We start from the raw sequence: 24,920 nt of genomic DNA, 5'->3' as shown, positions 1-24,920 counted from the left end.
TGTGTGTATCTGTATGTCAGTGTGTCTGCCGGTGTGTGTCTATGTGCCTGTGTGTATCTGTATGTCAGTGTGTCTGCCGGTGTGTGTCTATGTGTCTGTGTGTATTTGTATGTCAGTGTGTCTGCTGGTGAGTGTCTATGTGACTGTGTGTTTATCTGTATGTCAGTGTGTCTGCCGGTGTGTGTCTATGTGTCTGTGTGTATCTGTATGTCAGTGTGTCTGCCGGTGTGTGTCTATGTGTCTGTGTGTGTATCTGTATGTCAGTGTATCTGTCGGTGTGTGTCTGTGTGCCTGTGTGTATCTGTATGTCAGTGTGTCTGCTGGTGTGTGTCTATGTGTCTGTGTGTGTATCTGTATGTCAGTGTGTCTGCCGGTGTGTGTCTATGTGTCTGTGTGTATCTGTATGTCAGTGTGTCTGCCGGTGTGTGTCTATGTGTCTGTGTGTATCTGTATGTCAGTGTGTCTGCCGGTATGTGTCTATGTGTCTGTGTGTATCTGTATGTCAGTGTGTCTGCCGGTATGTGTCTATGTGCCTGTGTGTATCTGTATGTCAGTGTGTTTGCCGGTGTGTGTCTATGTGTCTGTGTGTATCTGTATGTCAGTGTGTCTGCTGGTGTGTGTCTGTGTGCCTGTGTGTAACTGTATGTCAGTGTGTCTGCCGGTGTGTGTCTACGTGTCTGTGTGTGTATTTGTATGTCAGTGTGTCTGCCGGTGTGTGTCCATGTGCCTGTGTGTATCTGTATGTCAGTGTGTCTGCCGGTGTGTGTCTGTGTGCCTGTGTGTATCTGTATGTCAGTGTGTCTGCCGGTGTGTGTCTACGTGTCTGTGTGTGTATCTGTATGTCAGTGTGTCTGCCGGTGTGTGTCTACGTGTCTGTGTGTATCTGTATGTCAGTGTGTCTGCCGGTGTGTGTCTACGTGTCTGTGTGTATCTGTATGTCAGTGTGTCTGCCGGTGTGTGTCTACGTGTCTGTGTGTATCTGTATGTCAGTGTGTCTGCCGGTGTGTGTCTACGTGTCTGTGTGTATCTGTATGTCAGTGTGTCTGCCGGTGTGTGTCTACGTGTCTGTGTGTGTCTGTATGTCAGTGTGTCTGCCGGTGTGTGTCTATGTGTCTGTGTGTGTCTGTATGTCAGTGTGTCTGCCGGTGTGTGTCTATGTGCCTGTGTGTGTATCTGTATGTCAGTGTGTCTGCCGGTGTGTGTTTATATGCCTGTGTGGGTATCTGTATGTCAGTGTGTCTGCCGGTGTGTGTCTACGTGTCTGTGTGTATCTGTATGTCAGTGTGTCTGCCGGTGTGTGGCTACGTGTCTGTGTGTATCTGTATGTCAGTGTGTCTGCCGGTGTGTGTCTGTGTGCCTGTGTGGGTATCTGTATCTCAGTGTGTCTGCCGGTGTGTGTTTATATGCCTGTGTGTATCTGTATGTCAGTGTGTCTGCCGGTGTGTGTCTACGTGTCTGTGTGTATGTGTATGTCAGTGTGTCTGCCGGTGTGTGTCGACGTGTCTGTGTGTATCTGTATGTCAGTGTGTCTGCCGGTGTGTGTCTATGTGTCTGTGTGTGTCTGTATGTCAGGGTGTCTGCCGGTGTGTGTCTATGTGCCTGTGTGTGTATCTGTATGTCAGTGTGTCTGCCGGTGTGTGTTTATATGCCTGTGTGGGTATCTGTATGTCAGTGTGTTTGCCGGTGTGTGTCTGTGTGCCTGTGTGTATCTGTATGTCAGTGTGTCTGCCGGTGTGTGTCTATGTGTCTGTGTGTATCTGTATGTCAGTGTGTCTGCCGGTGTGTGTTTATATGCCTGTGTGTGTATCTGTATGTCAGTGTGTCTGCCGGTGTGTGTTTATATGCCTGTGTGTATCTGTATGTCAGTGTGTCTGCCGGTGTGTGTCTACGTGTCTGTGTGTATGTGTATGTCAGTGTGTCTGCCGGTGTGTGTCGACGTGTCTGTGTGTATCTGTATGTCAGTGTGTCTGCCGGTGTGTGTCTACGTGTCTATGTGTGTATCTGTATGTCAGTGTGTCTGCCGGTGTGTGTCTACGTGTCTGTGTGTGTCTGTATGTCAGTGTGTCTGCCGGTGTGTGTCTATGTGCCTGTGTGTATCTGTATGTCAGTGTGTCTGCTGGTATGTGTCTATGTGCCTGTGTGGGTATCTGTATGTCAGTGTGTCTGCCGGTGTGTGTCTATGTGTCTGTGTGTATCTGTATGTCAGTGTGTCTGCCGGTGTGTGTCTACGTGTCTGTGTGTATCTGTATGTCAGTGTGTCTGCCGGTGTGTGTCTATGTGTCTGTGTGTGTCTGTATGTCAGTGTGTCTGCCGGTGTGTGTCTATGTGCCTGTGTGTGTATCTGTATGTCAGTGTGTCTGCCGGTGTGTGTTTATATGCCTGTGTGGGTATCTGTATGTCAGTGTGTCTGCCGGTGTGTGTCTATGTGCCTGTGTGGGTATCTGTATGTCAGTGTGTCTGCCGGTGTGTGTCTACGTGTCTGTGTGTATCTGTATGTCAGTGTGCCTGCCGGTGTGTGTCTACGTGTCTGTGTGTATCTGTATGTCAGTGTGTCTGCCGGTGTGTGTCTACGTGTCTGTGTGTATCTGTATGTCAGTGTGTCTGCCGGTGTGTGTCTATGTGTCTGTGTGTGTCTGTATGTCAGTGTGTCTGCCGGTGTGTGTTTATATGCCTGTGTGGGTATCTGTATGTCAGTGTGTCTGCCGGTGTGTGTCTACGTGTCTGTGTGTATCTGTATGTCAGTGTGTCTGCCGGTGTGTGTCTACGTGTCTGTGTGTATCTGTATGTCAGTGTGTCTGCCGGTGTGTGTCTATGTGCCTGTGTGTGTATCTGTATGTCAGTGTGTCTGCCGGTGTGTGTTTATATGCCTGTGTGTGTATCTGTATGTCAGTGTGTCTGCCGGTGTGTGTTTATATGCCTGTGTGGGTATCTGTATGTCAGTGTGTCTGCCGGTGTGTGTCTACGTGTCTGTGTGTATCTGTATGTCAGTGTGTCTGCCGGTGTGTGTCTACGTGTCTGTGTGTATCTGTATGTCAGTGTGTCTGCCGGTGTGTGTCTATGTGCCTGTGTGTATCTGTATGTCAGTGTGTCTGCCGGTGTGTGTCTATGTGTCTGTGTGTATCTGTATGTCAGTGTGTCTGCCGGTATGTGTCTATGTGTCTATGTGTATCTGTATGTCAGTGTGTCTGCCGGTATGTGTCTATGTGTCTGTGTGTATCTGTATGTCAGTATGTCTGCCGGTGTGTGTCTATGTGTCTGTGTGTATCTTTATGTCAGTATGTCTGCCGGTGTGTGTCTATGTGTCTGTGTGTGTATCTGTATGTCAGTGTGTCTGCCGGTGTGTGTCTATGTGTCTGTGTGTATCTGTATGTCAATGTGTTTGCTGGTGTGTGTCTATGTGTGTGTGTCTGTATGTCAGTGTGTCTGCCGGTGTGTGTCTATGTGTCTGTGTGTATCTGTATGTCAATGTGTCTGCCGGTGTGTGTCTATGTGTGTGTGTCTGTATGTCAATGTGTCTGCCGGTGTGTGTCTATGTGTCTGTGTGTGTCTGTATGTCAGTGTGTCTGTCGGTGTGTGTCTATGTGTGTGTGTCTGTATGTCAGTGTGTCTGCCGGTGTGTGTCTATGTGTCTGTGTGTGTCTGTATGTCAGTGTGTCTGCCGGTGTGTGTCTATGTGTCTGTGTGTGTCTGTATGTCAGTGTGTCTGCCGGTGTGTGTCTATGTGTCTGTGTGTGTATCTGTATGTCAGTGTGTCTGCCGGTGTGTGTCTATGTGTGTGTGTCTGTATGTCAGTGTGTCTGCCGGTGTGTGTCTATGTGTGTGTATCTGTATGTCAGTGTGTCTGCCGGTGTGTGTCTATGTGTGTGTGTCTGTATGTCAGTGTGTCTGCCGGTGTGTGTCTATGTGTGTGTGTCTGTATGTCAGTGTGTCTGCCGGTGTGTGTCTATGTGTGTGTGTCTGTATGTCAGTGTGTCTGCCGGTGTGTGTCTACCTGTCTGTGTGTATCTGTATGTCAGTGTGTCTGCCGGTGTGTGTGTCTGTATGTCAGTGTGTCTGCCGGTGTGTGTGTCTGTATGTCAGTGTGTCTGCCGGTGTGTGTATCTGTATGTCAGTGTGTCTGCCGGTGTGTGTCTATGTGTCTGCGTTGGGAGTGAGCAGCAGACAACTTGTGTTTATTAGCGGTTTGCTGTTCAGTGTTCACCACATCACACGTGACAGATTTGTTAAGACTGTGGCCTTTGAAAAGGAACCGGGAGCCCGGGTGAGGGTGCATCCTTCACATCACCTCCCATTCGCCTGTTATACATTAACAGCTTCTGTCCCCTCCGCCCGGCAAACGGTACCCAGCCTCTGTCATAAAGCGCTCTCCCCCATCCACACTGCTCCCTGCAATCAGTCAGTCAGCACTGACCGACTCTGTCCCTCCTGTGGTTGTTAAATATCTCCCAGCTTCAAGGCAAATTCTGTCTTGCTGTTAGAAGAATATTTCCCTGTGTTGCAATATAACCTCCACCTGGACCATAAGCTGCTGAAGTAAACGTGATGTCTGGGATACTTTCACAGGGTAACACGAACTCCCAACCTGAACAATAGAAGGCTTGGCAAACATTACACAGACCCCTTTCACTTCAATGGATCGGCCCATGTTTGGGCAGGAGTGTGGACGATTCTCAAGTGCCTCATGGACATTCACCACATCAGCCGCCTGGTTAATACCGAGCCAATTCTCTTGTAAAGGAAACAATCTCTTTGTCATTTTCACCATGCAATCGCTCCCACTGGAACATTTATTTCCCAGGCACCGGAAGAATTCGCGTTTCATTGACGCAACAAAGAGAGTTTTGGTTAAGAACAACAGCCTGCATTGTCATAGCACCTTTGGTGCTGCAAGGCGCTTCACACGAAGCGGAAAGTAAAGCAGCAGACACCGGGAGCGCTCCTCAAAGGGCGAGGGCTGGAGGGGGAGCAGGATTAACAAAGCTGAAGCGCCGAGGGGCGGTTTAAGGCCAGCGATGGCGAAATGGGGAGCATGGGGAGGGAGAGATTCCCAAGGGGAGGTTACAGAGATAGGGAGGGGCTGGGAACATGAGGGGTTTTCACCAGCTGGAGGACAAGAGAGGGACAGCTTCCTGCTTCGGACCCCGAAAGGCCCTTCGCTCTGTCGGACCATTGAGCTTCAGCCACAAGTTGTCTTTTCGTCTGATTATCAGGGAGTTTTAATGTGGAATCTGAGATATCACCTTCCAGACAGAAGGAAAACAAGTGTGTGTGTGTGTGCCCGTGTAGGGCAGTAACCTATGAAAACTGCCAACCCCTGGACTGATCTCTTTCTGTACAACGAGTGTGAATGCAATGTGATGGAGGAAGAAGGCCTCATCTTCCATCTGGGAACACTTCAACCCCAGGGCATCAATGTGGACTTCACCAGTTTCCTCATATTCCCTTCCCCCACCTCACCCCAGTTCCAAACGTCCAGCTCAGCACTGTCCCCATGACTTGTCCTACCTGCCTATCTTCTTTTCCAACTATCCACTCCACCCCCCTCCTCCCCGCCCTATCACCTTCATCCCCTCCCCCACTCACCTATTGTACTCTATGCTACTTTCTCCCCACCCTCCTCTTACTTATCCCTCCACCCTTCAGGCTCTCTGCCTGTATTCCTGATGAAGGGCTTTTGCCCGAAATGTCGATTCCCCTGCTCCTCGGATGCTGCCTGACCTGCTGTGCTTTTCCAGCACCTCTCTGATCTGGACCCTGAATGTAATGTGATTCCCTGCCGTGCCTGCTCGTTGATATGGGTCAGTCTGCTGCAAGACTCTCCATTATCAGCCCTTCGAACCGCACTTTGTTGCTGAGTCCTCCCTTTCCCGCATCTTTGATGGTCTGCACTCCCCTGAACCAGTTAAATAATCCATTGGGCGGCACGGAGATTTCCTCGGGGAGTGCTTCATAGGTGAAAACAATGCCGTGGTGATTAGGTGATGGTGAAAATAAAAGATCCCAGTGCCTTTGCGGGTATGAGCCCTCCTGGAAATACAGCACAAAGGGAGCAGGAAAGGGACCCCGCTCTGGCGCGGTGGTAGTGAGCCAAGAGCTTTGAGTCCAAGTCCCAACTGGTCCAGAGGTGACAGTTTGACAGGTTTCACCCCAATATCGATTCTTTGCACTAAGCTTTAGGGTGAGTGTGAGCGTTTATTGGATGGGCACATCGTGTTTTTGGTCTAGGTGGGCAGTGCCAGGTGGGGGTGGGAGATCTGAGCTGCACAGAACGATCCCAAAGCAGTCGCTCTCACGGCTTCACTGCTGTTCTGCTCCAAAGAAACGAGTGCTTTGGGCGATCTGGGGCACTTTGCAAAGTTCCCCCCTCACCCCACCGCGACCAGTGGCCAAAAACCGCCGGTTCATCTAGTCCAGGAGCCAGCTGCCCAGCGCCAGGACAGTAACAACAAATAAAAAACCCCAACTCGAGCAAGGAAGCGACACCAAACATGGTCAGATATCGCTGGAGACTCACACCAGACTGGAACCGTCAACTCTGTTTCTCTCTCCCCAGGTGCTGAGTTATTCCAGCGATTTCTGCTTTTGTTGTCCATCTACAGCATCTGCCGTCCATTGTTTCGTTAAAGACGGCGTTTGTTTCTTAAAGAATAAAACACCTGGCAATATCAGAAGTCGAACTGGCCAGCCCGCCATCGCCTCACCAGGAGGAGGGCAACACGAGATTTCCAGATCCACAGAGTGACCCTTCGGCCCAAATCCCCCCTGCTGCTGACTCTCCTGCTCTCCATAGCTAAACCTATCCGCCCCCTGACCCCCTCCTCCACAGGCTGCCTCTGCAATACCATCTGGATGGGTTACCTTGGACACCATTAGCAGCCAGCTGGGGGGGGTGGGGGGGTGGGGAGGGGAGGTGTGTGGGTTGTAGCAGGGGATTGGTGACTGGAGGCTCAGCCAGAGGCCGGCACTGAGCATGGGGGGGGGGGGGGGGAGGGGGAAGCAGGCTGGACTGTGGCTGTGTGACTGAGGAGAACCGATTACCGGTGAATTCGACAGGGGGGGGGAGGGAGGGGGAGGTATATGGGAAGGGAGGGTGGGGGAAAGGGGAGGGGAGGGTGATGGATGGTGGGGAGGGTGGGGGAAGGGGAGGGGAGAGGGGAGACTGGGGAGGGGAGGGTGGGGGAAAGGGGAGGGGAGGGTGATGGAGGCTGGGGAGGGTGGAGGGGAGGGTGAGGGATGGAGGGGAGCGTGGGGGAGGGGAGAGGGAGGATGGGGAGGGGTGGGTGGGGATGGTTGGGAGGAGAGGGGAGGGTGGTGTATGGGTGGGGGGGGGGGGGGGGAATCAGCTGCCCTGTCAGTGTGAAGGGGATGTAACCCCGTCGCTCTGCAAAGGAGCGTTCCCAGTGACTGTCCTCTGACCGAGCACCTTCCCCAGTGGGACGTTGGGGTGTGGGTAAACTCTCCAATTTCACAAACAACTTGCCCCGTTGTTCAGGTATGTGGGGGGTGGAGCGGGGCATTCGGCCCATCGGGGTGATGCTGGTGGAGCTGGGAGCTGCCCCCCTCCCCCACTTTCAGATTTGTTCTCCAACCTGGACCAAAGCAGCCTCACATTGCAACAGCCAACCCCGAGTCCCGGGGAGATGAGGGGTTTGGGCCGGATGCTGGGGCGAGGGCATTGGGCAATTAGTTCTGAACACTCCCTCCCCCACTCACCCGGAGGGGGGGGGGAGGAAGGGGGAGGGGGGTAAGCGGCTGCTGCAAAAAGAGCCGAATGAAAAGCTGGCTGAGGGTGAGCAGCTCACGCACAAAGGAGTCGGTGACCAGGAGCCAGTGGTGGCAGGACGTCTCATTAAGGACCCCCCCCTCTCTCCTCCCCCCCCCCCCCCCCGGCCACTCTCTCTCTCTCTCTCGCAGTCACGTTGCACCCCCCCCCCCCCCCCCCCCCACTCTCCACCCTCCCCTCCCCTCCCGCACCAGGAGCTCGGTGAGTGAGATAAGGAGCAACAAGGAGATGGGGGTCTGAAGCTAAGCCGAGGCACTGCACTGAAGTTTGAGCCGGCGCTGCTCCTGCCCCTCCCAATGGATCGGTGCTGCCGGCGGCCCCAGGGCCCGGGAGAGTGAGCCCAGTCCGGGACACAGGCAGCGGGGTGGGGGCTCCGGGAGTGAGAGTGCAGGCCGGATGGGAAGCGGATCAGAGCGGCATGTGGCCCGGGAGAGGTCCCCGCGCCATCCTTGAGGAGTGCTGCGGGTCGGCCAGGGAGCTCTGCCGCTTCTCTCGGTCTCCCCGCCGCTCGCTGGCCGGGCTATGAGACACCATGGGCTGGTGTGACCCCGGCGTACAGATGCTGTTCACCATCATGGGCGCTTTCGCTGCTTTCAGCCTGATGAGTATAGCGATCGGCACGGATTACTGGCTGCACTCCCGGGCTTACATCTGCAACGGAACGAACGGCACCAGCGATGAGAACCAAGTGAAGAAGGAGAAAGGCTCGATGATTCACTCGGGGCTGTGGAGGGTTTGTTGTGTCGAAGGTAAAAGTGTTTTGTTCAACACATTCACCTGGCGGTTCTCTCAGGATGGGGAGAGTCCTGACATACTGGATCCAAACCCTGAATTGTGAACGCGTGCGAGAGAGTGCGCGTGTGTGTGTGTGTGAGACAGTGTATGTGTGTGAGTGAGTGTGTGTGAGACAGTGTGTGTGTGAGTGAGTGTGTCAGAGAGAGTGTGAGACAGTGTGTGTGAGTGAGTGTGTGTGAGACAGTGTGTGTGAGACAGTATGTGAGTGTATGTGTGAGACAGTGTGTGTGAGACAGTGTGTGTGTGAGACAGTGTGTGTGTGAGACAGTGTATGTGTGTGAGTGAGAGTGTGTGTGTGAGACAGTGTGTGTGAGTGAGTGTGTGTGAGACAGTGTGTGTGTGAGTGAGTGTGTCAGAGAGAGTGTGAGACAGTGTGTGTAAGTGAGAGTGTGTGTGTGAGAGTGTGTGTGAGACTGTGTGTGTGTGAGAGTGTGAGAGAGTGTCTGTGTGAGACAGTGTGTGTGAGTGAGAGGGTGTGAGAGAGTGTGTGTGTGAGACTGTGTGAGAGTGAGAGGGTGTGAGAGAGTGTGTGTGTGAGACAGTGTGTGTGTGTGAGTGTGTGAGAGAGAGTGTGTGTGAGACAGTGTGTGTGTGAGACAGTGTGAGTGAGAGTGTGTGTGAGACAGTGTGTGTGTGTGAGAGAGTGTGTGTAAGTGAGAGTGTGTGTCAGAGTGTGTGTGAGACAGTGTGTGTGTGAGTGAGAGTGTGTGTGTGTATATGAGAGAGTGTGTATGTGAGTGTGTGTGTGTGAGAGAGAGTGTGTGTGAGAGAGAGTGTGGGTGATAGTCTGTCTAGGAGAGTGTGTGAGAGAGTGTGTGTATGAGAGTGTGTGTGTGAGAGAGAGTGTATGAGTGTGTGAGAGTGAATGTGTGAGTGTGTGCGTATGTGAATATGTGTGAACGCGTGTGTGTGGGGTGGGGGGGGGGGGGTAGAGTGCGCTTGTGTGTGTGTGTATGAGAGAGTTGTTGTCTGGAAGAGTGTGGGTGTGTGTCCATCCCGGGAGCCTGGGGTGGGGGCTGGACTGGTCAGTTAGTCCATTCAGATCGTTTAACAGGATTCACCCCAATACTCAGGGGGTCTCTCTCTCTCTGTCTCTCTCTCTCTCACACACACACACACACAGGAACACACAGGGAGACCCACCTCCTGAATCCGGGGGACAGACTGAATTTATTCAGAGCTCGCTCCCTACCTGAGGATTAGGGGGAGGCAGTTGTCAAACTGGAAGCAGCCTTTGCCAGGGATTGAGAAGTGAGGGGCTGGAAAAGCACAGCAGGTGAGGCAGCATCCGAGGAGCAGGAGAGAGGACGTTTCGGGCAAAAAGCCCTTCATCAGGAATGAATCAGGGTAAAAGGCTCCTGCCTGAAATGTCGATTCTCCTGCTCCTCGGAAGCTGCCTGACCCGCGGTGCTTTTCCAGCCCCACTCTGTCGACTCTGAGCTCCAGCATCTGCAGTCCTCACTTTCTCCACTGAGAAGTGAGGCGTTTGAATGGAATGGGCTTTGCCTTTTCCAATGAAGGGTGCACGGTTCCGCGCGTTCACTGCTCTCTATGCTTTGTCCCCGGCTGTCTGTGTCTCTGTTTATTGCTCAGAGTGAGGGGGGTTGAGGGGGGGGGGGGTGGGGGGGGGAGGGAGGAAGCTGTGGGTACACACGTGAACGGTTCCATGTCTGGATTATTCCAGCGGACAGTCAATGCGCCCTCAGAGCCACATCATGTGCACAGTCAGCCAAGCGCACAGAAAGGCGTCTGCTTATGAAACCAGCTTATGTAAGATTCATCAAGGCGGGATACTGCCTTTGTCACAAATAGGATCGCAATTGCGGCTCTCTGCTCTTTGCATTCGGAACAAGAGTCCGGAATCAAGCAAATCCAGCCAATGCTGATATTGCTGCTGTTTTTGAGATTTCCATTCCCCTCCCCACCCCCCTCCGATTCTGCCTCATTTAACGCGTTCGCATTATCCTGTGTTCCTTGTGTTTGTGTCCAGCTCCCCTTCAATGTTACAGCCATCGCCCTCAGCCCCTGCCTGTGGGACTCACTTGGACAATTGTAACTCCTCTGACTTTCTCCCGCATCCCGAAGTATCTTGTCATGATGACAGTTGATGTTGTCAGTAAAGATGCCGCAACGCTTATCCATGTTATAAACACTGGGTAAAGGAAGCAGCTAAACAACAGGGTTCCAGCCCCAAACTACAGCCGGCTCCTTCCCCTTGCACACCCTGGCTGTGCTAACAGGATCTGCTCTCCCCCCCGCCTCCATTCCACACACACACTTTTCCCGAAAACAAGACTGCGGATGTTGGGAATCGAAAACAAAAGCAGAATTGGCTGGAAAAACTCAGCAGGTCTGACAGCATCAGTGCACCCGGACTCGGAAACGTGAACTCTGTCTCTCTCTCTTCAAATGCTGCCTGAAATGTCTGCTTTTGTTATATTTGGAAGATTTTCTGGATCTCAGTATTCCTGCTTGTGTTGAAAGGCCGGAAGGCTGTGCATTTTGGGTTTATTCGCAGCCTTACCATGTTGGGAACATGGAAACATTGTTGGGATTGTTTAGTGGAGCACCAGGTATGGGTTTAGGAAAATACTCTGTTCCTATCGGGGCACCTTCCTCTTGTGAACATACAGCTCTCTCGCTGCCTGCTATACCCTACCCCACTCCCTGAGAGTACAGGGACCTCGGAGTCCATTCACACCGTGAGCTTATACCCACCCAGTGGGCCAGGCCCCCGGAATCTCAGCCCCAGCTCCACACAGGAATCCAGCCCCCTCCGGCCAGTCACATTCAGCTTTCCACTGGCCTCGCCTCGCGCTCCAGAGGCGCCAGTTCTTGTCAAAGGAAGATCCCACAGAACTGATCGCCTCTTGACCAATGAAACTGGTTGAGAGACTGGCCAGCGCAGGTGACCAGGTGACAAGGCCCTATTGGTTTACCCGATGTTAGTCAGTCCATCACTTCAACCCCATTCTCCTCTGTTTGCAAAGCCAAGATTCCTCATGACCCAAACAATAGAGGAATCAGGTTAGCCATTACTACAAGCTACAAGCCTTTCTGCAGCTGCCTCTCCGGGGAAATAAATAAAGACTATCTGTTTTGCCACAAACCGGTTACCAATCACAGCCAACACACAGACTTCTATAATTCTCCAGAAAATACCTTTAAAGTTACAGGGGACCTTTTTTAACCTTTAATCTCTGTATTCTAACGTAATTTTCAATGGATGGTGGCTCAGTGGTTAGCGCTGCTGCCTTACAGCGCCAGAGACCTGAGTTCAATTCCCACCTCAGGCAACTGTGTGGAGTGAGTTTACACATTCTCCCCGTGTTTGCTCCGGTTTCCTCTCACAGTCCAAAAGATGTGCAGGTTAGGTGAATTGGCCATGCTAAATTACCCATAGTGTTAGGTGTAGGGGAATGGATCTGGGTGGGTTGCTCTTCGGAGGGTCGGTGTGGACTTGTTGGGCCGAAGGGCCTGTTTCCACACTGGAAGTAATCTAATATAATGCACACACTAAGCTAGGTTACACACATTCGCCTGTAGCTGTGTTTTTGTTTTTGCTGCTGTTTACCTATTATTTACTATCTATGCTACATAACTCTGTGATCTGCCTATATTGCTGGCAAGACAAAGCTTTTCACCGGGCCTCGGTACACGCCGTAATAAATTCAATTCAATTCCCTTGCATGTTAAATAAACAACAAAAATTGGAGGAAAGTTGCAGAGATAATTTTAAATCAATGAGTGGTAGGATCTGGAACACTTTGCCTGACTCAGTGTAGGAAACAGATTCAAGACTGACTTTCAAGAATTGGAGATATTGTTGAAAAGGCGCCATTGGCAGGAATAAAAGGAAGGGAATGGCCATATTTTTGAAAAGATAGGAGAGGGAGCATGGCCAGAATGGCCTCTTTCTCCTGCTCTATGATTCGACCAATAAACCTTCAGTTGAACAAACTCATAGTGAGCCCATGAATTGCAATACCTCCTGCTAAAGCCAACCACAATTGTCAGTGTCACAGCCACCAAGAACACACTGTGGATGATAAGTTCCATTTTCTCAAACCCTACAAACATTCATTGTCAACAACTGACTGAGAGAGTCTTTCAACCAAGTAACAGGGACAGTTGCAGTTTTTCTTGCTCTGTTCTTTCATCGGATGTGGGCATCACGCACGTGGCCAACATTGATTGCCTGTCCCTAATCACCTTTCACCTAAAAGCCAACCACTTTGCTGTGAGTCTGGAGTCACAAGGAGGCCAGACCAGGTAAGGATGGTAGATTTTCTTCCCTAAAGGACATTAGTGAACCGGATGGATTTTAAACAAAAATGATGATGGTTTCATGGTCACCATCACCAACAATTTAAATTCTGCCAGATGCCATTGTGGGATTTAGAAAATACAGCAAATCAGAATAGACTAGGCAGTCTTTCAAGCCTGCAGCCATATTCCTCCAGTATTACCAATAGCCTGCATCCTTTCATTACTCTATAGTTATAGTATCATTACTTCACCATCTCTCCATTCTGATGCAGCTTACTTTGATTTTGAATAGGTATTTAATAAGGCAGTCCATGATCTATGGAGCATCTATGGAGAGAAAACAGAGTCAACATTTCAATTTCAGTGACTATTCTTCAAACCAGTTTGCAATTACTTTCAGTGTAGCACACTGTATTCATGATGAAGGCTGCTTTACATTGAATGTGATCACTTTGTTTAACAACTCTTTTCTGTTCTCAAACATGACCCTTGAGTTTCCACGCACAGGTTAATGTGCTTCTTTACCTTAATGCCACCCAAACCTCTCTGTCCTCAGCCTGCTGTACTCTTCAAACAAAACTCAACACGAGCTCAAGAAACAGCACCTCATCTTTTGATTGGGCATTTCACCAATTTCTGTCCTCAACACTGAATTCAACAACTTTGGATTATCATTTCTGTTCTGATTTGTTTTCACCTTTGCTAGTTTTTCTCTCATTTTCCTTGCAGTTTTGCTTTTGTGCATCATCTACAAATGATCCTGCCGTTTACACCTCCTCAAGGTTCAGCTTTTATTTATCCATTTGTCCCTTAACATTGACTCTTCTGTCATTCAACCTTTCACCCTATTAGACCTGCTGTTTTGTTCTTTCTTTCCACTTTCCCCATTTGCTTAAAATCTACTACATTTTTAACTTTTCCCAGTTCTGATGAGAGGTTATGGACCTGAAATGTTAATTCCATTTCTCTCTCCACAACTGCTGGCAGACCTGCTGAGTATTTTTAGGATTTTCTGTATTTTCAGCATCCATAGTGTGTTGCTTCTGTAAGTGGATGCTTGACTTTACTAATAGAGACATAAAAGCTCCACTAACCACTAGATAGGTCTCAGCTGGATTATCGTGTTCAGGTTTGGCAACATACATTAGTAAGGACATCAAGAGTTTAGGAGGGTGAAGAAGAAATTTATGAGAATCATTTCAGGAATGAAGAATTACAGTTTTGTGAATACTTTGGAGAAGTTGGGATATCCTCCTTAGAGAGATATTTAAAACCCTGAAGACTTTAAATAGAGTTAACAAAGAGAACTGGTATCTAATGGCCAAGGTGTTAAAAACTAGATATTTAAGGTGATTGGCAAAAAGAACAAGAGGTGGCCTGATGAAGTATTTTTGACACAGTGAGTTCTTGTGATCTAGAACACATGGCTGACTCGCTTAAAATATCAAGGAGGCAAATTTTACAGTAATTTTAAAAAGAAATCTGATTAACATTTGAATGGAACAGATTGACAGGTCTGAGAACAGGGTGAGATGGGATTAGTTGGATAATTCAATCAAATATCTAACATATGTGAAAAGGGCCAAATGGCTTTATCTGTGTTTTATCCCTCAATGAAAATACAGTCTTGATATTTTGGATTCCACTGGGATAGGGTGAGGAACCATCATTAATGGGCCAGTAAAATGGATTTCTCACTAACAAACTGTCAATTCACACCTCATACATACTCTTAACTCTTTTTCTTTCAACAGTGAAATCCTTCAATTCTCGTTCTCACTCTCAACACAGGCATATGTTTGTGAAGCTAAATTGTTTAACAACTGAGTCATTCAACTCTTCTCTAATGCATAAATCATCATAGGTGCATTTGGTAACCTAACCTCTCAAACACATTGCAGCAATTCTAAGAACATTCCTTGATTAGTTCATGCTTCAGAATTTAATGGAAATGCACAAACTTGTTTTGGAACATACCTTACTCCTTTAAGTCCCACTAGAAGCCAATTAGGGTGAAGGGCCAATGAGAAATGGAGCTAAAATTGGCTTGATAGTAGGAGACAGAGGGTGTCAGTGGAGGATTGTTTTTGGGACTGGAGACCTGCGACCAGCATTGTTCCACAGGGATTGGCACTGGATCCACCTTTGTTGGTCATTTATAAAAATGATTTGGATGAGAATATAGGAGGCATGGTTAATAAATTTGCAGATAACATCAAAATTGGTGGTATAGCCAACAGTGAAGGTTACCTAAGATTACAAGGGGATCTTGATCAATTAGGCCAATGGGCTGAGGAGTGGTAGATGGGGTTTAATTTGGATAAGTGCATTTTGGTAAAACATACAAGGGCAAAACTTAATGGTAGGCCCCGGATAGTGTTGTCAAACAAAGAGACCTAGGGGTTCTGGTACATAGTTCTTTGAAGTTGCATCACATGTAGACAGGGTGGTTAAGAAGGCATTTAGCAGGCTTGCCTTCATTGTTCAAATCTTTGAGAAAAGAAGTTGGAGTTTTGAGGTTGTATAGGGTTTTGGTGAAGCTTCTTCTGTCGTACTGTGTGCAGTTCTGGTCACCATGCTATAGGAAGGATATTATTAAACTGGAGATTGTTCAGAAAAGATTTACCAGGATGGAACTGGAGGGTTTGAGTTATAAGGATAGGCTTGGTAGGCTGAGACTTTTTTACTGGAGTGTAGGAAATTGAGGGATGGCCTTATAGAGGTTTATAACATTATGAGGGGCATTCGTTAGGCAAATACCAAAGGTCTTTTCCCTCAGGTGGGTGAGTTCAAAACTGGAGGGTACATTTTTAAGGTGAGAGGAGAAAGATTTAAAAGGGACCTGAGAGCAACATTTTCATGCAGATGGTGGTTCGTACATGGAATGAACTGCCGGAGGAAGTGAGGGATGCAGGTACAGTTACAACATTTAAAAGACATTTGAATAGGTACATGAATAGCAAAGAGTTAGAGGGATATGGGCCAAATGCAGGTGAGTGGGACTATTGAGTTTGGAAAACTTGGTCTGCAAAGATGAGTTGGATCGAATGGTCTGTTTCCATGCTCTATGACCTGTGACTCTATAAGGATGATTCTTTGGCTCTATATCAGGTAATAGAGAATATATGGAAAGGATAATTTGTCTGGTTAACACCACCATGTTTTCAGATATGAAAAAAATATGCTGATTTAAAAATTGGCACACCACATGTATATTTTCCTGCCTGTATTAGCAATGTACTATCTCAGTTTTCAATCTTGCAGCTACTCAGGCTTCTCTGGAGGGAAACTCTTGTGTTTCTTCCAACAATCCATATTATTTTGCAGGTCTAAATCTCAGGACACATTATTATTTCACTGTAGCACCATCATATATTTAAAAACCTTACACCTTTCATTTTCTGTCAACTTTTCTCTTATAAATTCTCATTTCCATATTTACATCAGAAACTTGGTTTAACATTCACCTAAAGTTTTCAACTCTTTTTAATTCCCCTTAATAAATTCTGAAGGAGATTAATCTATATTGCATTAAAATAATGATATCAGTCAACCATGTGAAAAAAAAGCGTTCCAGGATGCAGATCACACACTTTTGTAGTTTTGGGACTGAACCAGCCTGCCCAGTAATTCCCATAGCTTCAGTCCTCATCTGGGTTACATCAGGGGACTTACATCTGAGGAAGTGCTGAAGCTGCTGAGGTCAACAGGGAGGCACTTAGCTCAGCGATCACAAGCAGTGTACTCTTCAGTGAATCCTAAAGGATCTGCATGTGTGTGACCATCAGACCTTAAGATAAAAGATCAGCAACAGACCATTCAGCCCAACAAGTCTGCTCCACCATCCAATGAGATCACGGTCGATCTGATAATCCTCAACTCCATTTGTCTACCTTCGTTCCCTGATCCTTGATTCCCACCGATTGAGAATACATCCATGTCAGCCTTGCATCGTTGTAACATCCCAGCCTCTACAACAATTCTACACGTTAACTACCCTCTGAGAAAAGAAATTCCTTCACATCTCTATCTCAAATGGGTGACCCTTTATTCTGAAATTATGCCCTTTGTTCGACACTCCACATAAGGGGAAGCAGCCTGTCAGCATCCTATTAAGTCCTGTAAGAATCTTAAATGTTTCAAAGGGTCTCCTCCAATTCTTTTGAACTCCAGTGAGTACAGGTCCAACGTACTCAACCTCTCCTCATGAGAAAATCTACTCAAACCGAGTATCAATCTAGTGAACCTTCCCCAGAATGCCTTCAATGCCAGTATATTTTTCCTCAGATAACAGGACCTCAACTATTCACAATATTCTAGCTGTGGTCTAACCCGTGTCTTGTGTTTTTCTTTGCGATACTTGTTATTTTTATATTCCATTCCCTTTGAAATGAAAGGTAACATTCCTCTTGCCTTCACTATCAACTGCAAAACTTGGATGCTAGCTTTTTTGTGATTCATGCATACACTTCTAAGCTTCAGTTTTCTGCAGTGTTTCTCAATTTAAATAATATTCAGCTGCTTTATTCTTTTTGTCAAAGTGCTTAACTCATATTTTCCCACGTTTTATTCCATCTGGCAAATGTTTGCACACTTATGGTGCCTGTCTACATCCCTTTGAGACTCCTTGTGTCATTTTCACTCACCTTCCCACCTGAAGAAGTAACAAAGAAGATTGATGAGGGCAGAGCGGTAGATGTGATCTATATGGACTTCAGTAAGGCGTTCAACAAGGTTCCCCATGGGAGACTGGTTAGCAAGGTTAGATCTCATGGAATACAGGGAGATCAAGCCATTTGGATACAGAACTAGCTCGAAGGCAGAAGACAGAGGGTGGTGGTGGAGGGTTGCTTTTCAGACTGGAGGCCTGTGACCTGTGGTGTGCCACAAGGATGAGTGCTGGCTCCACTAGTTCTTGTCATTTATATAAATGATTTGGACGTGAATATAAGAGGTATAGTTAGTAAGTTTGCAGATGATACCAAAATTGGATGTGTAGTGGACAGCGAAGAAGGTTATCTCAGATTACAACAGAATCTTGATCAGATGGGCCAATGGGCTGAGAAGTGGCAGACGGCATTTAATTTAGATAAGTGTTCGGTGCCATAGTGAAGAAGGCGTTTGGTATGCTTTCCTGTATTGGTCAGAACATTGAGTATAAGAGTTCGGAGGTCATGTTATAGCCTGTACAGATCATTGGTTAGGCCACTTTTGGAATACTGTGTGCAATCCTGGTCTCCTTCCTATCTGTAGATGTGAAACTTAAAAGGGTTCAGAAAAGATTTACAAGGACGTTGCCGGGGTTAGAGGGCTTGAGCTATAGGGAGAGGCTGAACAGCCTGGGGTTGTTTTCCCTGGAGCATCGGAGGCTGAGGAGTGACCTTATAAAGGTTTATAAAATCATGAGAGGCATGGATGGGATAATTACATAAGGTCTTTTCCCTGAGTTGGGGGAATCCAGAACAAGAGGGCATAGGTTTAGGGTGAGAGGGGAAAGATATAAATGTGACCTGGGGGAAAGCTTTTACGCAGAGGGTGGTGCATGTATGGAATGAGCTTCCAGAGGAAGTGGTGGAGGCTGGTACAATTACAGCATTTTTTAGAATTAGAATTCCTACAGTGTGGAAACAGGCCTATCAGCCCAACAAGTCCACACTGACCATTTGAAGAGTATCCCAATCAGACTTACTCCCCTACCCTATTACTCGACATTTTCCGCTGACTAATGCTCCTAACCTACACATCTCTGAACACTATGGACAATTTAGCATGGCCAATCCACCCTAACCTACACACATAGAGAGAGAGAACCTACACAGTTACTGCCTTTGCTGTTTTTGAGTTTGTGTATTGCTGGACATCGGAGTGCATCTGGGAAAATTAACAAACAGTGAAATTCACAACTAATCTTGGAGGAACTGTTGGCGAAGTTCACAGCACAGAATCAGATAAGTTAATTATTGTTTTAAGTCAGTCCAAGAGAAAGGCTGCAGTAGTGAGTAAAGTGGATTCTTTCTTGGTTATATGTTTTTGGAGATAAGTCTCTTGATTAAACTTAAAATATAAGCCATAGCTATTAATTTAACCTGGGGCAGTGTTTGTCGAGGAATAAGGCTGTGTTATTTTCTGGTCTGTAGATTGTGAAGGAGCAAAAATGGCCTTTGCAGTGATATGTACTTCTTGTCAGGTGTGGGGGTTTAAAGAGAGTTTAAGGGTTACTGCGGATTATATCTGCCAGAAATGCTGTTGGATGCGAATCTTATCAGATCGAGTGAATCAGTTGGAGAGACAGATAGAAGCGATGAGGAATTTGCAACAGCAACAGTATGTGATGGATGGCAGTTATAGGACAGGGGGAAGGTCTCAGATACAATCACATAGATGGGTTAACTCCAGGAAGGGTAAGAGAGGTAGGCAGCTAGTGCAGGAGTCTTTTGTGGATATACCCATTTGAAACAGGAATGCTGTTTTGGAAAATGTAGGGAGTGATGGATTCTCAGGGGAACGTAGCACGAACAGCCAAGTTTCTGGTATTGAGTCTGGCTCTAATGCAACGAGGGGTACGTCGGCTTCCAAGAGATCAATTGTGTTAGGGGATTCTGTAGTCAGAGGTACAGACAGACGTTTCTGTGGCCAGCAGAAAAAAAGCAGAATGGGGTGTTGTTTCCCTGGTGCCAGGATCAAGGATGTCTCAGAGAGGGGTCAGAATGTTCTCACAGGGGAGAGGGGTCAGCAGGAGGTCATTGTCCACATTGGAACCAACAACATTGGAAGGGAAAAGGTTGAGACTCTGAAGGGAGATTACAGAGAGTTAGGCAGAAATTTAAAAAGGAGGTCCTCAAGGGTAGTAATATCTGGATTACTCCCAGTGCTACGAGCTAGTGAGGGTAGGAATAGGAGGATAGAGCAGATGAATGCATGGCTGAGAAGCTGGTATATGGGAGAAGGACTCACATTTTTGGATCATTGGAATCTCTTTTGGGGTAGAAGTAACCTGTACAAGAAGGACGGATTGCACCTAAATCAGAAGGGGACTAATATACTGGCAGGGAAATTTGCTAGAACTGCTAGGGAGGATTTAAACAAGTAAGTTGGGGCGGGGGGGGGGGGGGACCCAGGGAGATAGTGAGGAGAGAGATCGATCTGAAACGGGTACAGCTGAAAACAGAAGTCAGTCAAACAGTCAGGTCAGGCAGGAACAAAGTAGGACTAATAAATTAAACTGCATTTATTTCAATGCAAGGGGCCTAACAGGGAAGGCAGGTGAACTCAGGGCATGGTTAGAAACATGGGACTGGGATATCATAGCAATTACAGAAACATGGCTCAGGGATGGGCAGGACTGGCAGCTTAATGTTCCAGGATACAAATGCTACAGGAAGGATAGAAAGGGAGGCAAGAGAGGAGGGGGAGTGGCATTTTTGATAAGGGATAGCATTACAGCTGTGCTGAGAGATGATATTCCCGGAAATACATCCAGGGAAGTTATTTGGGTGGAACTGAGAAATAAAAAAGGGATGATAACTTTATTGGGATTGTATTATAGACCCCCCCAATAGTCAGAGGGAAATTGAGAAACAAACTTGTAAGGAGATCTCAACTATCTGTAAGAATAATAGGGTAGTTATGGTCGGGGATTTTAACTTTCCAAACGTCGACTGGGTCTGCCATAGTGTTAAAGGTTTAGATGGATACGAATTTCTTAAGTGTGTACAAGACAATTTTCTGATTCAGTATGTGGATGTACCTACTAGAGAAGGTGCAAAACTTGACCTAGTCTTGGGAAATATGGCAGGTGTCAGTGGGGGAGCACTTTGGGGCCAGTGACCATAATTCTATTCGCTTTAAAATAGTGATGGAAAAGGATAGACCAGATCTAAAAGTTGAAGTTCTAAATTGGAGAAAGGCCAATTTTGACCGTATTAGGCAAGAAAGCTGATTGGAGGCAGATGTTCGCAGGTAAAGGGACAGCTGGAAAATGGGAAGCCTTCAGAAATGAGATAACAAGAATCCAGAGAAAGTATATTCCTGTCAGGGTGAAAGGGAAGGCTGGTAGGTATAGGGAATGCTGGATGACTAAAGAAATTGAGGGTTTGGTTAAGAAAAAGAAGGAAGCATATGTCAGGTATAGACAGGATAGATCGAGTGAATCCTTAGAAGAGTATAAAGAAAGTAGGAGTATACTTAAGAGGGAAATCAGGAGGGCAAAAAGGGCACATGAGATAGCTTTGGCAAATAGAATTAAGGAGAATCCAAACGGTTTTTACAAATATATTAAGGACAAAAGGGTAACTTGGGAGAGAATAGGGCCCCTCAAAGATCAGCAAGGCGGCCTTTGTGTGGAGCCACAGAAAATGGGGGAGATACTAAATGAATATTTTGCATCAGTATTTACTGTGGAAAAGGATAGACTGTAGGGAAATAGATGGTGACATCTTGCAAAATGTCCAGATTACAGAGGAGGAAGTGCTGGATGACATGAAACGGTTAAAGGTGGATAAATCCACAGGACCTGATCAGGTGTACCCGAGAACTCTGTGGGAAGCTAGAGAAGTGATTGCTGGGCCTCTTGCTGAGATATTTGTATCATCGATAGTCACAGGTGAGGTGCCGGAAGACTGGAGGTTGGCAAACATGGTGCCACTGTTTAAGAAGGGCGGTAAAGACAAGCCAGGGAACTATAGACTGGTGAGCCTGACCTCGGTGGTGGGCAATTTGTTGGAGGGAATCCTGAGGGATAGGATGTACATGTATTTGGAAAGGTAAGGACTGATTCGGGATAGTCAACATGGCTTTGTGCGTGGGAAATCATGTCTCACAAACTTGATTGAGTTTTTTGAAGAAGTAACAAAGAAGATTGATGAGGGCAGAGCAGTAGATGTGATCTATATGGACTTCAGTAAGGCTTTCGACAAGGTTCCCCATGGGAGACTGGTTAGCAAGGTTAGATCTCATGGAATACAGGGAGTACTAGCCATTTGGATACAGAACTGGCTCAAAGGTAGCAGACAGAGGGTGGTGGTGGAGGGTTGCTTTTCAGACTGGAGGCCTGTAACCATACGATGCTGGGCCCTCTACTTTTTGAATTAGTGGTGCTGGAAGAGCACAGCAGTTCAGGCAGCATCCAAGGAGCTTCGAAGTTGACGTTTTGGGCAAAAGCCCTGTTGAAGGACTTTTGCCCGAAACGTCGATTTCGAAGCTCCTTGGATGCTGCCTGAACTGCTGTGCTCTTCCAGCACCACTAATCCAGAATCTGGTTTCCAGCATCTGCAGTCACTGTTTTTACCTCTACTTTTTGTCATTTATATAAATGATTTGGATGTGTGCATAAGAGGTACAGTTAGTAAGTTTGCAGATGATACCAAAATTGGAGGTGTAGTGGACAGCGAAGAGGATTACCTCAGATTACAACAGGATCTTGACCAGATGGGCCAATGGGCTGCAAAGTGGCAAATGGAGTTTAATTCAGATAAATGCGAGGTGCTGCATTTTGGGAAAGCAAATCTTAGCAGGACTTATTCACTTAATGGTAAGGTCCTAGGGAGTGTTACTGAACAAAGAGACCTTGGAGTGCAGGTTCATAGCTCCTTGAAAGTGGAGTTGCAGGTAGATAGGATAGTGAAGGTGGAGTTTGGTATGCTTTCCTTTATTGGTCAGACTATTGAGTACAGGAGTTGGGAGGTCATGTTGCGGCTCTACAGAACATTGGTTAGGCCATTGTTGGAATATTGCGTGCAATTCTGGTCTCCTTCCTATCGGAAAGATGCGAAACTTGAAAGTGTTCAGAAAAGATTTACAAGGATGTTGCCAGGGTTGGAGGATCTGAGCTACAGGGAGAGGCTGAACAGGCTGGGGCTGTTTTCCCTGGAGTGTCGGAGGCTGAGGGGTGACCTTGTAGAAGTTTACAAAATTATGAGGGGCATGGATAGGATAGATAGACAAAGTATTTTTCCTGGGATCAGGGAGTCCAGAACTAGAGGGCATAGGTTTAAGGTGAGAGGGGAAAGATATAAAAGAGACCTAAGGGGCAACCTTTTCATGCAGAGGGTGGTACGTGTATGGAATGAGCTGCCAGAGGAAGTGGTGGAGGCTGGTACAATTGCAACATTTAAGAGGCATTTGGATGGGTATATGAATAGGAAGGGTTTGGAGGGATATGGACCGGGTGCTAGCAGGTGGGTCTAGATTGGGTTGGGATATCTGGTCGGCATGGACAGGTTCGACCGAAGGATCTGTTTCCGTGCTGTACATCTCTATGACTCTATGAGTCTATCTTTGGAGTGTGGGAGGAAACTGGAACATCCGAAGGAAACCCAAGCAGACACGGGGAGAATGTGCAAACTCCACACAGTTGCCCAAGGCTGGGATCAAACCCGGGTCCCTGGTGTTGTGGGGCATCAATTCTAACCACTGAGCCACTGTGCTGCCCTTTAAAAAGCATTTGTATGGGTATATGAACAGGAAAGGTTTAGAGAGATATGGACCAAGTGCTGGCAAATGGGACTAGATTAGGTTAGGATGTCTGGTCAATATAGACGAGCTGGGCTGAAGGGTCTGTTTCCATGCTGTACATCTCTATGACTCTGTGACTCTATGTGCTGCAGATATTCACCAAAAGTCTAGACAGCACCTTACAAACCCACAACCACTTGGAGAAGGGCAGTAGGTATGTGGGAACACCACCAACTGCAAGTCCCCCACTCCCCAAACTCCAAACACTACATCATCCTGGTTTGGAACTATATTGCCATTTCTTCAGTATTATTGGGTCAATATACTGGAATTCCCTTTCTGGTGGCATAGTAGATCGACTTACAGCACATTGACTGCAGCAGTTCAAAATGGCAGCTCCGCACCACCTTCTTCAGGGCAACATGAGACAGGCAAAAAGTGCTGGTCGAGAGGTAGGAGTGGTACCATGGTGCCAATGTAGCATGCTGACTCTGTGATATGCTGATGACACAGTATATACCATCACAGGAAGTGATGCAATGTCACGTGATCTTGTCCTTTCTTGTAGCCTCCTAGCAAGATTAAGCCACAATAGGATGTTTTTTCATAAGATCAATGCTTTCCTTACATCAGCAGACTAATTGATTATTATTTAGCAACATAGCAAGCCTAAGAATATTATTGTCATTTTAACCCTAATTCCACCTGCGCTCTTTCACTGCCTTTTGGCTTCCCAGTAAACACATCCCCTGATAATTTAATTGACTACTGTGTGGTAATTGGAGTAGAAAAATTATAATATAGACTTTCCATCACATTCAGCTCTGATAAGGAGTGATCTAGACTTGAAATGTTAACTTGCTCTCCCTCCATGGATGCTGTCTGACCTGCTGTGATCTTCAGCATTTGTTGTTTTCCCCTCATAACTAAGCCCCAACCCATGACTAAATAGTGGGACTTTTGACACTGTGAGCCTATCAGGATTTCCATCTATGTAAGAGAGAACTGACTGAACTGTATTCTCAATTTGCTTTTTGCTGGTTGAAAATGCATTGTGTAATTTGATTTAAGTTTTGTAGAGCTACTCTTTCCATTCCGTTTGTCAGTCTTTGCACTTTCATCGGATTCCTGACTCAGTCATCCCATAATGGTTTGTCAGCTTTCCTCCTAATTCAATCGTTGACTTCTTTGCAACAATCTCAAACATGATGCTGCCAGAAATTGATGTCTCATCACCAGGCTGATCTGATCAGAGTACAGTATGGTACAATTGAATTATAACTTCCCCAGACATATCTTTTACTCCTGTGGTTCTTTAACCTGGCATTTCATTGATGTCATAACTGCTGTGAGTGAACATGCTAAATGTCTCTAAATCTGTCATATTGTTTCCCAAAGAGACGAATAACTTTTTAAAAGAGATAAATAGACCAAACAATTATTCAAACTAAAGAAATTTAAAGACCAAATGTTTTAATACTTTTACTGTAACAAACAAACTAAACTGAGCATTGATTAAGCATATTAATAAACAGACAGATTCTAATAGTAGAATCACAGAGTGCAGAAGAGGCCCTTCGCCCATCAAGCCTGTACCACCAAAAATACACAACTACCTATT

The 24,920-nt window shown here is 47.0% G+C and overlaps 1 protein-coding gene across 2 annotated transcripts in view; it reads left to right on the top strand.

Moving 5' to 3' along the window:
• The first annotated feature begins 7,944 nt into the window (after positions 1-7,944).
• LOC122562354 (voltage-dependent calcium channel gamma-4 subunit-like) overlaps positions 7,945-24,920 on the top strand; it is a 30,871-nt gene continuing 13,895 nt past the window's right edge. Inside the window, exon 1 of one of the 2 annotated variants that reach the window (XM_088000736.1) lies at positions 7,945-8,532. In XM_088000736.1, coding sequence (XP_087856862.1) covers positions 8,316-8,532 — 217 coding nt within the window. In that variant the 5' untranslated portion in view covers positions 7,945-8,315. Of the gene's footprint in view, positions 8,533-11,005; positions 11,152-24,920 lie in introns of those variants that run through there. The other variant, XM_088000737.1, reaches the window with a different exon arrangement.

The sequence above is a fragment of the Chiloscyllium plagiosum genome, unplaced genomic scaffold, assembly GCF_037043375.1.
Source record: "Chiloscyllium plagiosum isolate Xiang-an unplaced genomic scaffold, Cpla_swu_hap1 HiC_scaffold_25, whole genome shotgun sequence".
In the NCBI taxonomy this organism is placed as follows: domain Eukaryota; kingdom Metazoa; phylum Chordata; class Chondrichthyes; order Orectolobiformes; family Hemiscylliidae; genus Chiloscyllium; species Chiloscyllium plagiosum.
Note: the sequence above shows the minus strand (reverse complement) of the source record. Positions and strands in the feature narration are given on the sequence as shown.